At 41.5% G+C, this 15,774-nt stretch overlaps 1 protein-coding gene across 1 annotated transcript in view; it reads right to left on the bottom strand.

Annotated features, from left to right (window-relative positions):
- LOC124552544 (protein unc-45 homolog B) overlaps window positions 1–15,774 on the bottom strand; it is a 100,887-nt gene that overhangs the window by 28,695 nt on the left and 56,418 nt on the right. Inside the window, exons 9-10 of the mRNA XM_047126861.1 lie at window positions 14,194–14,404; window positions 3,941–4,203 (exon numbers count right to left, since the gene is read on the bottom strand). Of these exons, the coding sequence (XP_046982817.1) occupies window positions 3,941–4,203; window positions 14,194–14,404 (474 nt within the window). The remainder of the gene's footprint in view (window positions 1–3,940; window positions 4,204–14,193; window positions 14,405–15,774) is intronic.

Raw genomic sequence — 15,774 nt, 5'->3', positions numbered from 1 at the left:
GCTTTTGAAGACAGCCATCTCTATAATGGGCTTTCACAAATCTTTGCTACTTCAGCGTCAAATATGCTAATCTGTACTTGGTATGCAGTCTTAGGTCGGTACAACCTGATGTCAGATGTAAACATTCTTCCTCGAGATGTTCCGTAACTCGGTGACAATTTCTGCCCTCTTTCTCACCTGGGATGTCCCTGAACTGAGTGACCTCCTTCTCAGCAACAAGCTGTTTATTTTGAGCCTATTGTTCTCCATTTATGAAGACTGCCAACTTTAGTGTTTTAACCGATATTGTATTAAAAGTTTTATTTACTGTAATTTTATTATGATTATCACTAATAAGTCTTACATTAGAACACATATATATCTTTTTAATGTGGTTTCACATAAGACTTTTGCTTCCAGATTTTATCTACGCCATCTGACATGATCAGAGTGAACAGGAAAACCTGTGCTCGCATTTGTGTGTCAGCACTCAGCCACTGTCTTTGTGATTATCATGAAGGCATTGGCCCAGTGCTAACATACACGCAAGTGTGAGTTCTTTTCTTCTCTCTGATCATGTCCAATGGTTTAAATAAAACATGGAAGCAAAAGTCTTTTGTGAAACTACATTAAAAAGATAATCAAGTTCAAATGTGAGCTTTATTACTGATAGTCATTATACAGTCAAATGCCAAACAAACTGGTACAGGCACGTGTATTCAAATACAGAGATATGTAAACAGGCAGAATATGGTGCCGTGGTCAGCAACACCCATATAAGACAAGTGTCTGGCGCAGTTGTTAGATCGGTTACTGCTGCGACAATAGCAGGTTATCAAGATTTAACTGAGTTTGAACGTAGTGTTGTAGTTGGCACACGAGCAATGGGACACAGCATCTCCGAGGTAGCGATGAAGTGGGGATTTTTCCCATACGACCATTTCACACGTGTGCCGTGAATATCAGGAATCCAGTAAAACATCAAATTTCTGACATCGCTGCTGCCGGAAAAAGATCCTGCAAGAAAGAGACCGATGAAGAATGAAGAGAATTGTTCGACATGACAGAAGTGAAACCAGTCTGCAAATTGCTGCAGATTTCAATGCTGGGCCACCAACAAGTGACAGTATGTGAACCATTCAACAAAGCATCATCGATATGGGCTTTCAGAGCCAAAGGCCCATTCGTGTACTCTTAATGACTGCACAATACAAAGCTTTATGCCACACCTGGGCAGATCGACACAGATGCTGGACTGTCGATGAATGGAAATGTGTTGCCTGGTCGGACGAGTCTCGTTTGTATTGAGTAGACGGACGCGTACTGGTGTGGAGACAACCTCACGAATCCGTGGACACTGCATGTCAGCAGGGGACTGTTCAAGCTGGTGGAGGCTCTGTAATGGTGAGGAACGTGTGCAGTTGGAGTGGTATGGGACCCCTGATACGTCTAGATACGACTGACAGGTGACATGTACATAAGCATCATCTCTGATCACCTGCGTCCATTCGTGTCCATTGTACATTCTGACGGACAATGCGACATCTCACACTCAGAATTGCCACAGAGTGGCGTCAGGAACACTCTTCTGAATTTAAACACTTCCACTGGCCACCAAACTCCCCAGACATGAACATTATTGAGCATATCTGGGATGCATTGCAACGTGCTGTTCAGAAGAGATCTCCACCTTCTCGTACTCTTACGGATTTATGGACAGTCCTGCAGGAATCATGGTGTCACATCCCTTCAGCATTACTTCAGACATTTGTTGAGTCCACACCACGTTGTGTTTCGAGACTTCTGTGTGCTCGCACAGGCCCCACGTGATATTAGGCAAGTATACCAGTTTCTTTGGCTCTTCAGTGTAAAATTGTGGTAAATAAAATTTTTAACACAATACTGGTTAAAACACTAAAGTTGGCAGCCGTCGTAAACAGACAACAATAGGCACAAAATCTGCAGCTTCTTGTGTTTCCTATGTGTTCTTGTATATTACCATTCCCCGCATTTTACACTTCTTTGGGTCAGTCTGCTGGTGAAAAGGGAGTTTTACTGTAGGTTCTATTGGGACTGACCAACATTTCTTCAAGGACTGTTTCCTGTTACAGGTGTTGTATACATTAATAAGTGAGGGTTATGACGAGCAGAACACAGAGGCAGTCAACAAAACCAGTACATGAAGATCTTCACACAGGAGGCAACATACACCGTGCATTTGTGTGTCGTCTTTTTCAATGCATCCCACCGCATGTATAAACTTAAAACAATGGTATGTAATACTTGGAAATAAATATGGGAACAAACATGACGGCCTAGAGCGGCCAGTAATATACGTGAAAATTGCCCCCTCCCCTCACAGAATGTGGTGCTTTATCGACTGGATGTATGGCATGCAGCACCTGATGTAACGTTCATTCTGTGGACGTGCTTCCATCAAGGAAACTTTCCCACTTACATCCATGGGACAGACATCATACACTCCCCACCTAGCTTGTGCCAATCATCATGAGAAGGTGATTCAAATCACATATTTTTCTCCGTGAGCAGTATCGTGATTAGTAAGTTTCATTATGCAAGAGATTAAGCAAGATGATTCACCAACTTTCCACTAGCATCCTACCATGTTCACATCAAACAATATGGTGACTCCTAGAATCATTGTGGACTTTTTAACCTGGTTGTGGACTTTTTAACTGACTAACTGGCACATATAATTGAGAGTATTTCCATGGACAGTTTCTGTATTTGTGTGCCCTGTGTTTGCTAACTTTTTTTAAGGCATCACACTTACCACGTAGTAACAAAGTGATGGCTGCGTAGTATCTACATTAAACAGCAATAAAAAATTAAAAACTGACAAATATTACAAAGCAGTTAGTTCTTTTGTTACAGGGAACCTTTCTTTGGCACAACAATTTGCTAGTTCCCTACTGTGCAGTAAAGACTGCCTCTGAACTCAGCTCAAAAATTAACATAACACTTTCTGAATTAAATACAAGATGCTTCGAATAAAAAACAGATCCTTAGCATAAAGAATGCCTCCATATTAATCGTGAAAAATTATAATTACAAAATGTTTAATTTTTATGTTTAATCTCGAACGAGTGGCAATCAGAGCAACAAGGCTTCGTATACTTCACTGGGAGCGGATCATGGCTCTATTGGGCAGAACAACACATTTAGCCGAAGCCCGGTGACTTTGGGAAGTTATTGCCATTTTGTTTTCAGTTCCTGTGACCTTTATTATTGAAATTGTAAAACGAAGTACACAAAAATGTACAAGTTTAACTTTTGCAATATGCAGTCACATATCATATCTTGTACCAAAAAACTGTCAAAACCGTATAAATTTGATCACGAAAGCAACACAACACACTGCAAATTAGCACTATCATAAAAGAGGAAGATAAATATCTTTCTGGGAAGTGTACAAATAAACGATGTCTGGAGACTTGTCAACTTTCCCATATTTTTTTGTATGCTTTAAACAACTGATTAAAAAAGAAAAGTATTTTCTGATATGAAAGACTCAAAGACTGTTATTGGACTATTAACATGAAACGACCTACCCCCTAAAACACTTACATAAGGTTTCACAAAGTTTAAATAAAGGAAAGCGAGAAAGAATAACCAAGCACTAATATATCGATGACTGCAAAAATAATATAATGAACACCTGAAGCTGAACATCTCTAGCACAGAGTTACAAAGGTCACCTCTGGTTAATCCTATAGCAATTTCATAAATAACTTGTTAAGAGCTGATATCCTACATCGTAAAAATTGTGACAATATCTGATGCTAGTAGTAAATATTCCTGTAAAGAACCTGCAAGTAAAGAGAAAATACACAAGTACACTGTTATACTGTATATCTAAATACGATGTACACAGAATTCCAGCACGACGACACAAGAGTAAGGTGTGTCACAGCAAGTTAATCGAGTGCGCATTACTTACCAGCAGACGCTTAGTAACAAAGTCGGGATCATCCAGTTCGTGTTCCTGTGGTATGTGCTGCTTGGCAAACTTGGCCAGCTCTACCATCTCCGGGATGACCTCTTGCTTCTCGTACGCGTTGGCCAGGTTGACCAGTGCAGTCACGGAGCAGAATGTTACCGACTGGTCTCCGGAACGGGCCACGTCGAACAGGGCACGGAGGGCTTCTCGGTCCTCGATCAGTTTCTCCTTGACGTCTGCGTCCAGAGTCAGGTACGACAGACCTGTTGCGGGACAAAAAACACTGAGAATTAGTGAGGAATGTAAAGAAACACATACTGCTGCTGTCTTAAGCAGATGTCTTTTTCTTCAAAAAAGAATGCACAAATGTCGACAGGCAAAAGTTAGAAATTAATGTGTCTGTAAGAAGATCGACGCACAAAACGACAACGTCCACCGTCGTACCTCAGTGTAAGATCTTGCCGAGAACCTGAGAAAATTATGGCCACACGTAAAGATCACTGAGCAGATTGAAGGCTTCTATCCGGCCACTCGACAACCAGTCTGAGGAGGCAGTAGAAGACAGGAAAAATAAAGCTGAGGTTTTAAATTTCACGTTTAAGAAATCATTCGCACAGGAGGACGGTACAGACGTAGTGTCATTTGACTGTTGCACAGACTCCCACATGGAGGGCACAGAAACGGGCATCTCTGATGTAGAGAAGCAACTGAAAGAGTTGAAAGCAAATAAGTCACTAAGTCCAGATGGAATCCCAATTTGGTTTAAAGAGAGTATCACGTGACACTGGTCCCTCATTCAGCTCGCATTTATCTCTAATCTCTCGCCCGGCGAAAACCCCCGAGCGACCAGAAAAAAAGTGCAGGTGACTCCTGTACATAAGTAGACTAAAGGAACAGATCCACTTAATTAAGAGCAATATCCTCAGCTACGGTTTGCTGCAGAATTCTCGAACGTATTCTGCGTTCGAATATAATAAATTTCCCAGAGACTGAGAAGCTTATGTCCACAAATCGGCAGGGATTTAGAAAGCATCACTCGTGTGGAATTAACTCGCCCCTTTCTTACACAATATACTGTGAACTACAGATGAAGGCCGACAGCAGATTCCATATTTCTGTATTATCGGAAGCATCTGACATGGATCACCAACGTCATCTGTTAATGGAGGTAAGAGTGTATGTACGAGGTTCCCATATATGTGAGCTAGTCAAAGACTTCTCAAGTAATAGGACCCAGTACGTCCTCGACGGTGAATTCTCGTAAGAGACAAAGGTAGTGTCAGAAGTGCTCCAGTGAAGTGCAATAGAATCACTCTTAAATGATATGGCAGAAGAGACGAGTAACAATGTACGGTCATTTGCTGAGGACGCTGCAGAGTACGGAAAGGTGTCACTGTCGAGTGACTGTAGGAGGATACGAGATGACTTAGGCAGATTTTCTAGTCGATGTGATGAATGGCAGCTCGCTCTAAATGTAGAAAAATGTAAGTTAATAAGGATGAGTAGGAAAAACAATCCTGTAACATTCGAACACAGCGTTAGTAATGTGTCGCGAGCCACACCGATTAAATATCGAGGTGTAACATTGAGAAGTGATACGAAATGGAACGAGCATGTCAGGTCAGTAGTAGGGAAGGCACATAGTCGACTTCTGTTTACTGGGAGAATTTTAAGACAGTGCAGCTCATCTAGACAGGAGGCTGCATCAGATCCCTAGTGCCACCAATAGTTGTGTACTGCTCACCACCAGGTCAGATCAAAGGAAGACATCAAAGCAATTCAGAGGCACAACGCTAGATTCGTTACCGGTAGGTTCGATGAGCGTGCGAGCAGTACGGAGATGCTCCGTGAATTCAAATGGGAATCCCTCGAGGGAAGGGGACTTTCTTTTTGCGAGGTACTATTGAGGAAATAAGAGAACTCGCATCTGAGGCTGACTGCACAACAATTGTACTGCCATCGATGTACATTTTGCATAATCCGTGAAGAAAGGATATGAGAAATTAGGGTACATACAGAGGCACACAGATAGTCATTTTTCCCCTGCTCTATCTGTGAGTGGAACAGGAAAGGAAATGATAAGCAGTGGTGAAAGGTACCCTCTGCAATGCACTGTGTGGTGGCTTGCACAGTACGTATGTGGATGCCAATGTAGATGTTTAGCACTAATAGTAGATATTAACGGTCACACATCGAATGAAACGCAGTATGTAAATTTCCGTGGGGTTCGATTCGGGTTAAAACGAGTCGATGTATCGTTATGCCCTTAGAAATGTCTTCCATTCTGTTGACCTAAAGAAAAGGGCATCAGTTTATGTAGCATATTTTCATTCCCTGAGATCTTACGGAATTATTTTCTGGAGGACTGCAACTAAAGTAAATAAAGTGATTGTTCAGCAGGACTGAGAAGTGAGAAAATTTTGCAAGGCAGGTGGCCTTATGTTCTGCAGAAGCCATTTTAAGGATCTTTGTTCCCAATACATTTACTTCTTAGGGGTTTTTGTTGCCAACGATAAAAAATCAGTTCCAGCTAAACTACGATTTATGCAACTGCAATAAAAAACAAAATAATAATTTTCAAGTAGAATTTACCTCCTTGCTGTGAGGCTTAACAATCTTACTGTACTTAATAATAACTAACTTAGTGTCCACTTGTTTGCTGTAGATTGTGTGGTTTGCACACACTTTTTTTTAATCACATATGGGACACCTTCCAAACTTTTCACACTAATTAAGGCCAAAGAAGCATGATCTTTTTCTTTTCCAAATGTACTTCGGACCAAAAAACAATTCTAGTATGTGGAGTCCAACGTTTTCGTTAATCATGTCTGTTACATTCTTGTAGTGATATTTTCAGAGAAACTGCTGTGAAGCTTGACAATCTTACTGTACTTAACAATAACTAACTTAGCGTCCACTGCTTTGCTCACGTGGACTGTGTGGTTTGCACACATTTTTTTTTAATGCAAATTTTTATGTTGTTCACAAATTGTGCCACCTTCCAAACCTTTCACACTAATTAAGGCCAAAGAGGCATGACCTTTCTTTTTTCCAAATGTACTTCTGACCAAGAAGTGATGCTGGTAGCTAGTGTCCAACGTTTTTGTTATTCTTGTCTTTCAAATTCTTCTGGTGATATTTTCAAAGAAACTTTCATACCATAACATATATTTCTTTACATCTGGTCAAAAAATGAAATAACAGTTTTCATTGATGTAGTTTTAAGGTTTTTTTTTTTTTTTTTTTTTTTTTTTTAAAAAAATTACGAAATATTTTCTTAAAATTTTTCATCCCCTAGGGGTCAACTTTCCAAAAACAGTGAGATGTGTATTTTCTATTTATAACAGAGAAACCACATACAAAATTTCATAGATTTAGCTTTGAATATGCTTTCATAATACAATCAAACAATGGAATATCAAGGATGGAATGTAACAATATTATGAGTAAGAAAGTTGCCACTCACCATATAGCTGAGATGCTGAGCTGCAGATAGGCACAACAAAGGCAGTGTGGTTTCAGTTGCCTCAGATTGCAGTCATGTGTGTCAGCTGCATTTGCACGAGTGTACGTGTCTGCGTACATGTGTGTATTGTTGACAAAGGCCAATGCCGAAAACGTAACTGCGAGAGTCTTTTCGTTATGCGTATCTGCGACACAGCATCTCCGCTATATCTCACTCCTTTAGGAGATCAAAGTTCCAAAAAAATGAAACATGTTTTTTTTTTAATTTCTAATTGAGAAATGAAATACCAATTTTCATAGATGTAGTGTTATAAATGCTGCAGTAATTCTTCAATAATGATTTATTTAAAAAAAAAAAAAAAAAAAAAAAAAAAAAAAACTATCACCCATTATTTCACCTTACTGTGCTGTACCACCTAGATTATATGGCCTCCCTAAGGTCCATAAAGAGGCTGTCCCGTTGAGGCCTATTGTTTCTAATATTGGTGCTCCGACATATCGTGTAGCTAAACATCTTGCTACTTTGTTGAGCCCACTAGTAGGTAGGTGTGAACACCACATTAAGAACTCTGCAAATTTCTTGCAGGGATTGCATTTGAATGACTCTGATATTTTAGTCAGTTTCGATGTGGTTTCTCTTTTCACTCGCGTTCCTCTCTCTGATTCGTTGCAGGTAATTGAGGTTAAGTTTGGTGTCGAGTTACCAAATTTGTTTCGACATGTGCTGACTTCCACTTACTTTTATTCAATGGTCAGTACTACGAACAGACTGATGGAGTTGCAATGGGAAGCCCGTTGTCACCTATTGTGGCCAATTTGTTTATGGACATTGAGGAACGTGCATTGGAGTCAGCGACCTTGAAACCTGCGTGTATTTTCGGATATGTAGACGATACTTTTCTTGTTTGGCCTCCTCGTAGTGAGAATTTAAACCGGTTTTTGGAACATCTGAATTCAATCCACCCGAATATTCAGTTCACTATGGAGGTGGAAAAGAATGGATGCCTTCCCTTCCTTGATGTGTTGGTCAAAAGGAAGACTGATGGTACATTGGGACATTCTGTTTATAGGAAGCCCACCCACACTGACTTGTATCTGCGAGCTGATAGTTGTCACCATCCAGCTCAGCGTGAAGGGGTACTTGGCACCTTAGTTCACAGGGCCCACATTATCTCAGACCCTGAAAGTTTGGCAACTGAGCTAGCACATCTCGAAGTCACCTTTCGTCAGAATGGTTATAGTGAGAGGCAGATCAAACGTGCGTTGCGCCATCAGCCGTCTGTGCAACGGGTGAGTGACGATTGCAATGAAGTGGCACCTAAGTCTACGGCCTTTTTGCCTTACGCAGGAAGCATTTCCAACAAGATTGGCCATATTTTGTGGAAATATGATGTGAAATGTGTTTTTCGACCACCTTCTAAGATTAAGGCCCTGTTGGCGTCCGTAAAAGATGATCTTGGTTTGCGTAAGGCTGGGGTCTATTGTATTCCCTGCAGTTGTGGCCTGTCATATATTGGTCAGACAATCAGGAATGTGGAAGACCGGTATATTGAACATAAGCATCACACATGCTTACAACAGCCGAGCAAATCCGCTATTGCAGAACATTACCTTGACACCGGTCATCCTATGGAATGCAACAACACGGAGATTCTGGCTTGCACGTCCAGCTATTGGGATAGTATTATTAAGGAAGCTGTTGAAATCAGACTATCAAGCAACCTTATTAACGGAGATGGTGGATTTTGTTTAAATGCTGCTTGGAATCCGGCCCTGTCTCTCATCAAACAACAGAGGGACAGAATTAGTGCTACCTCACCTGCTGATTAATAGTAACTATCGATATTTCTGATGTTGGTTATCTTTGGTTGTGTTGACACTTGTTCTGTGTGTGGTGTCTTCCTTGTTTCTCCTCTGTGAACCGAGGTATTAAATTTGCTTGCACATTTTTTCTTCCTTGCATTTGTGCCTTGAGAATGGCAGGGTGTGCTCCTGTCGAAATATCGGCGGTGTTCGACGATGTCACCTGGCAGAAAAACCCGTAAGTTATTTGAACATTCGATTCGCCGGGAAAAGTTAAGGTCTCAAACAGACTGTCTTCATTACGCCAAAAAACAATGACAGAGTTTTTGTCATCTAAAAAGTAGGGATAAAATGTCCGTTGTATTTTAGTAAGTTTGACAGCTTTTCTTTCATTGTTATGCATTGTTTAAACCTAATGTTTTCTTGCCAATTTTTCTAATATATGTTTACTGTACTGTGTAAATTAAAATAGTGTGTACATACAGCAGTTTACCACACAGTTTCTCATACTTAGACTAACATTTTTCATATTCGTATTATCCGAACGTTCGGATTACCGGGGTTTGGATTAGCAGGACTCTGCTGTTCAGATGGGGGGAGGGGAGGGGGGAATCTGAAATTTGTTAAGTTGTTTTTATACTCCACAAAAAATTTCTGCATTCAGGCTGATAGTGTTGCAATGGTAAAAGTCAAACATCATGCACAGAGTGATTTTATTATTCAGATGACATGTTTCGAAATTTATCCATCATCAAATTTAAAGTCTGTGAATGTTCTTTTCACACACAACTTGAAATGCCATACTGCTCCTGTAAATCTGACGACAGATAAATTCCAAAATGTGTTGTATGAGCAGTAAAGTCATTCCTTGCCTCATGTTTGATTTCTACCATAGTGACGCCTGAATGCAGAACTACTGATTATTATAATAGTGATCGCCTGCCTCCTACATCACTTTATGTCACATTTACATTACTGAAATTAAAACATTCTCAAAAATTGTGGAATTTCTCAGACTAATATCTTGCCCGCATCTATGTCAGTACCGGGCAAAAGTGGTCAAGATTCTCAATCCGCGGAATGGGTGAACTGTCCACATACATAGTTAAGTTTATACGAAAACCTCAATGTGCAAGTTGTACTTGGATGTGGGCATTTTTTCCCCCTTACCTTCATCTTTCTCACTCTTTCTCTTTTCATTTTCTGCCTATTTTCTTTACTGCTTTCCTCTCGGTTTTTAAAGGCACTATTCATTCTACTTCTCATTCCACTTACTCGCAAACTTTTCAGTTTCTTCTTACATCAACTCTTGACTGGGGCTGACACAGTTCTTAACAATGTAGTACCTTCAACCTCCTACTCTTACAGAATCCGTCCCCTCGATTTTTGTCTGCTCACATCATCACAACAGTTCGGTCCTTCCCAAGCTGTGGCACAAGTAACCTGACACTCCACCCAAACCTTCAAAAATCTATCCCCCTCACCTCCTTGAGAAAGGAACTAAGAATTCTGAAAACTGTGAACAGCTCTTTCTACTTTTAAATGTAGCTATCACCACTACTGGACTACACTAATTATACCCGGTGGATTGTCACGTGGTGTGTGACAGGAGGGTACCTCGTACCGCTCTTAATCATTTTCTTTCCCCATTTCACTCACAAATGTAGCAAGGGGAGACAAGTGTCTATACGTTTCTGAGTCCCGTTTCCTCTTCTTTTGCCTCCACGGTCATTAATTGAGATATATGTCGCTGACGGTAGTGATCATTCTGTAGCCTGTTGTAAATGCTGATTCTCTAAGTTTTCTCAATAGCATTTTAATTGAATCAACAGTGGGTTCTTGGTAAAACATTGCTAATTAACTAAACAAGCACTGTTTTTGCCTTGTTCCACAAAAACCTAGGTCGTGCAGGAACAGTAATAAAATTTGTGAAACAAGGCAAACAACAGTGCTTGTTTAGTTAATTTCTCAATAACATTTCACGAAAAGAACATCTCCTTCCTTTCAGGAATTCCCATTTGATTTCACGGAGAATCTCTGCAACATTCAGGTGTTTCTCGAAACTACTGGTAATGAATCTAGCAGCACGTCTACGAACTGTCGAGATGTCTCCCTTTAATTTGATCTGACGGGCATCCCAAACACTCTAGCAGTACTCCAGATTGAGTCACTCGAGGACGCAGTCTCCTTTATAGACAAGCTACTAGACTCGAGTTGAAATCCACTGTCCTCGTCGAGGAGATTCTCACGTGGACGCATTTCGGATAGCCTCCTCGAGTACAGACTCTCCTATCAGTGTGATGTGTCATGCAAAATTTTTGTATCTATCCATGACCAAACTAAATTCATGATGGAGGTGGAGTAAATTGTCCAGCTGTCATTCTCGGATATTCTGGTCCAGAGAAAACTGGAGGGAACACTGGGACACAGTGTTTATCGGAAAAAAAACTCACACAGACCAGTATGTTCAGTTTAGCTGTCATAGCCTATCACAGAGGGAAGGAGTGCTGTGCATGTTGGTCTGCAGAGCTCTTGTGATCTCCCACGATGAAAGCCCAAACCTGGAACTGAACCACCTCAGGGACGTGTTCCAGAAAAATAGCTTTAGCGACCACCAAATTTAATGCACCTTCCAGCAGAAGACTGTGCCACAGCCGACACGCAATGAACACCGACTGAAAAAGATGGCCGACATTCCACACGTGGGCAACGGATCTGGAGAAATTGGTAGAATTTTATGACGACTACATATCAAATGTGAGTATCGCCTGCCATCAAAGGCCATATCCCTTTTAGGAACAGTAAAAGACGACCTGTGACTCCAGAAATCTGGAGAGTATTAAATCCTGTGTGAGTGCAGGAATGCATTCTGAGACACGGGACTTAGGAAAAGCAGGAAAAGGTGTGGACGGGGCCTAATCAGTTACTGTCAGTTGCACAGTAAACACGTACACTTTATTTAAGGAAATAATTCTTAAAAACAATCATTTTAAAAACTGACTGTAACACAAGCTACACTGTCAGCTGAAAGCCTCATTAAGAAATAATTCAAAATTATTTGTCGGCTGAAGGCCACAAGCAATACTTCAGAACAATCAACAGCTGAAGGCCTGAATCACAAATGAGGGAGACAATTACTCGTTAAAAATACCAAAATAATTTTTTAGACAATAATTTAAAAAATTGACTGTAACATGAGCTTCGCTGACGTCCGAAGGCCTCGTTACGAAAGAATTCAAAATTATTTGACGACTGAAGGCCACGAGCAATGGGAATAATTTAAACAAAATATTATTTTTTAAACAACTGACACAATCAGACGAAATAAAAAAAGGGAGTAATCCACAGACAGTGCTCCAAGGATCGACCTGAGAAAAGTCCCTACAACTGCGTAAGTGGTGAGACGGGCAGCCACGAGTTATGTTCACCTAACACGATGGCAACTCAAACTAGGGACAGTTTAAACATCGATCGATCCTCTTACCAAATCCACCCGACGTGTGATAATCGGTACGACGATATAATAATTGAAGGGAGGGCGAAGTCACAGACAGCGCTGCGCCTTCAGAATCTGGTGTTTAAAACATTGAAAGTCAGAAGGAACCACTACAACGAAGGTAGACAAAAGAAACCACAATCACACCACAATCCAGGGGCTGTCGAACTACACATCGTGCCGGACAGCATCGGCAAGACGAAGAAAAGTACACTGCTGCAAAAACACACTGACCTCCAGGGCAGGTAACTGGGGCATTAGCGGCCACTAAGCACTAAAATACTGCTGCTTGCACTTCTCCAAATAATAACACAAAATTCGAAAACTAATAACAGGCAGTACAAGACGGCTAATAGATTCTGCCAACTCGACACATTCCACTTGTCGCTGTTCGTCTCACGGAAACCCTGCGAGCAGCAATGCACGAAAAAACGGCACGATCTCAAAATAGTGGAGGTTTCACTACTGGATTAATGTTCACTCAACTTAATGTGCTGGGTCCAGTGGACAACGAGGTTGTCGCCCTCGCAACTACAGTCCCTCGATCCGGCAATGCCTGCGTGCCACCAGCAGTCCCGGCACGTCCTCGCGCTGCCGGACCTCTCTGCTGCTCCATCCCAACCGAACTACTGACACACCCCTGTCCTTCCAAAAATAGTACGGTTACTAGATATCGATAAATGCTGCTGCTGCCACTCGTGGACAGACAACGCTAGAAAATGTAATGGTGCCAGTAAACAGAAGAAGAAACCGTGACACAACTATCCCTGTTACACGATGCCAACCTATCAACGGCACCAATGTGAGCCGCAAACGGATCACATACATCAGACAAACCATTCACACAATTGAAGGAAGGTGGATGTAACACAAATGGCAGACCAATCTACAGCACCCTACAACATCATCAAATGCTGAATGCTGCCCTGAAACCAACTATGTAATGAGATAGAAAGCTACACAAATTTTGCACAACACAACCCACTATTGGGACTGTGTATACACGGAAGCTACCAGAATTGGGCTACACGAGAACCTCTTAGACGAGGACAGTGGATTTCAACTTAGTCGAGTGTGTGCTCTGGCACTGGAAATTCTCCAAATGCAGCAGAAATGGGACACCGAGCACGGTCGAGGCTGATTGCAGACTGAGGACCGTCACTCAACTACTGAGCACCAGCTGCCCCCACCAATGCAGTTGGCACATCGTGCGGTCCATACGCACGGTCAGTGGTGGGAGGAGACGGCCGGCACGTGCTGTCGAAAATTCCTTCTACGACGATCAATCAATCTGGCTGCACACTTGAGAGAATTTCGAGAAGCATATTCACTATAAAAACCTACGAACAACCCACCGTTTCTGACGGACAGTCGCCGTCGAGGAGAAGTACTCAGTTCCGTTACTTAAAAAGTGTTCGAGCACCTTTATCGATTACTACTATCCGGGACATAAAACACTACTGTAGAAGTATATAAATGAGAAGCGAACCTTCAACGGCCCAGCGCTTGGCATCCTGGTTCTTGGCAGTGAGCAGGAAGCGCCGGCAGGCCTCGGCCAGCTTCTGGGTGGAGCCCTCGGCGAACGGCCGGACGGAGGCGTCGGTGCCGCCGCTGCTGCCCAGCTTGCACAGGCCGACCAGGGCACGCACACGCACTCCCAGGTCTTTGCTTTGGTACAGCTTCTTCAGAATGGGGACTCCCTGTGAGTCAGTGCGTCTCGTAAGTTATCAGTATTTTATAGCTGTCCGTCTGTAATAATTTTTCTTCACAGATATCAATTTCTGTTATTGCATCTTCACTGATTTCATTCACACTCATTTCATTATGGGGATTTATTTCAATAGCTATTATATTATTGTGAAGTGTCACAGTGTCTTGGAAAAACTGACATACAATCCACAGAGATTAAGTAACTGATTAATAACTGTTTATTTAATTTTTTATATTTTTATGAGCATATCACTTGTTGTAACCTGTTTCCATTAGCCAGCAATCTTATTCAGACAAAAGGCATGTGCTGCAAGTAGTGATGTAACATTCCCCTCACAACAGTACTACAATTGCACAGTTTTATCATATGAAATATTGAAGAACACAGTGTCTTGGGATAACAGAATCTTCACTGTTTAGATCATAAATGTTCTTTCATTTTTTATGATTGGTTATGATTCTCTTTGGAAACAGTCATCAGATCTACAGTAAAAAAAGCTACAAATTTACATACAAGCACACTGTTGCAGACATTAGTTGCAGTATGAACACACTGCATTCTGTATTTATTAGTTATTTTGTGCATGCAGTTGAGAAACTGAAATATATTCTAAAAAGGACAAGTGGCTGTATGTCTTGTAATCTCTGCTTTAGGTCTGCATCTTCCTTGTAAGCAGTGACTCAGTCACTGAAACAAAGATCAATTACATCTAGGTAAATGTAGCAACATAACAAGCAGCTAATTATACTATTACACTAGCTGCAGACGGTTATGTACATCTGTTAGCAGATGACAGTACTTATCGATCACACATCACTTCAACAGTTACCAGTTGGCACTCTTCTTGCCAATGGGAAGCCATAACATCTTTGATAGATGGCGGAACATATACGTCTCCTCGGTTACCGAGCTGGCGTCCTACTGATCACCACTGGTACATTTACATTTACTAGGTCAGGCAGAGGGCAGCCCACGATTAAACGAGTCCTGTCATCGGATAATGACTGTTTTTCTATTTTGCCAGTTTTACTGAGTATTTTATTCTTTATAAAATCAAAATATCTTTCATTGTTTTCTCAAACACCCAACTCCTAATAATTATATATCTAATACATGTTCTCTGCACAATGTAATCAATTCCCACGGCCACTGGCTACCCGTGTAGTTACGGCGCGGACAATGGGTGGGGCTTCCGCTACTTTGCTACCGACAGGCAAACAGTATTCAGAAGTGCCTCCGTAACCTTTCCTGGTGTAATAATCGGTTGTATTCATATCGGGTCTCCAGCCAGACCGTATCGCCATCTGGACACAATATTTTGGCGGTCGACCTGGCAGCCATCTTCAGGTGAGTAGGCCG

This window comes from Schistocerca americana, chromosome 10, assembly GCF_021461395.2.
Source record: "Schistocerca americana isolate TAMUIC-IGC-003095 chromosome 10, iqSchAmer2.1, whole genome shotgun sequence".
Lineage (NCBI taxonomy): Eukaryota > Metazoa > Arthropoda > Insecta > Orthoptera > Acrididae > Schistocerca > Schistocerca americana.
This window is presented reverse-complemented; position numbering and strand designations above follow the sequence as displayed.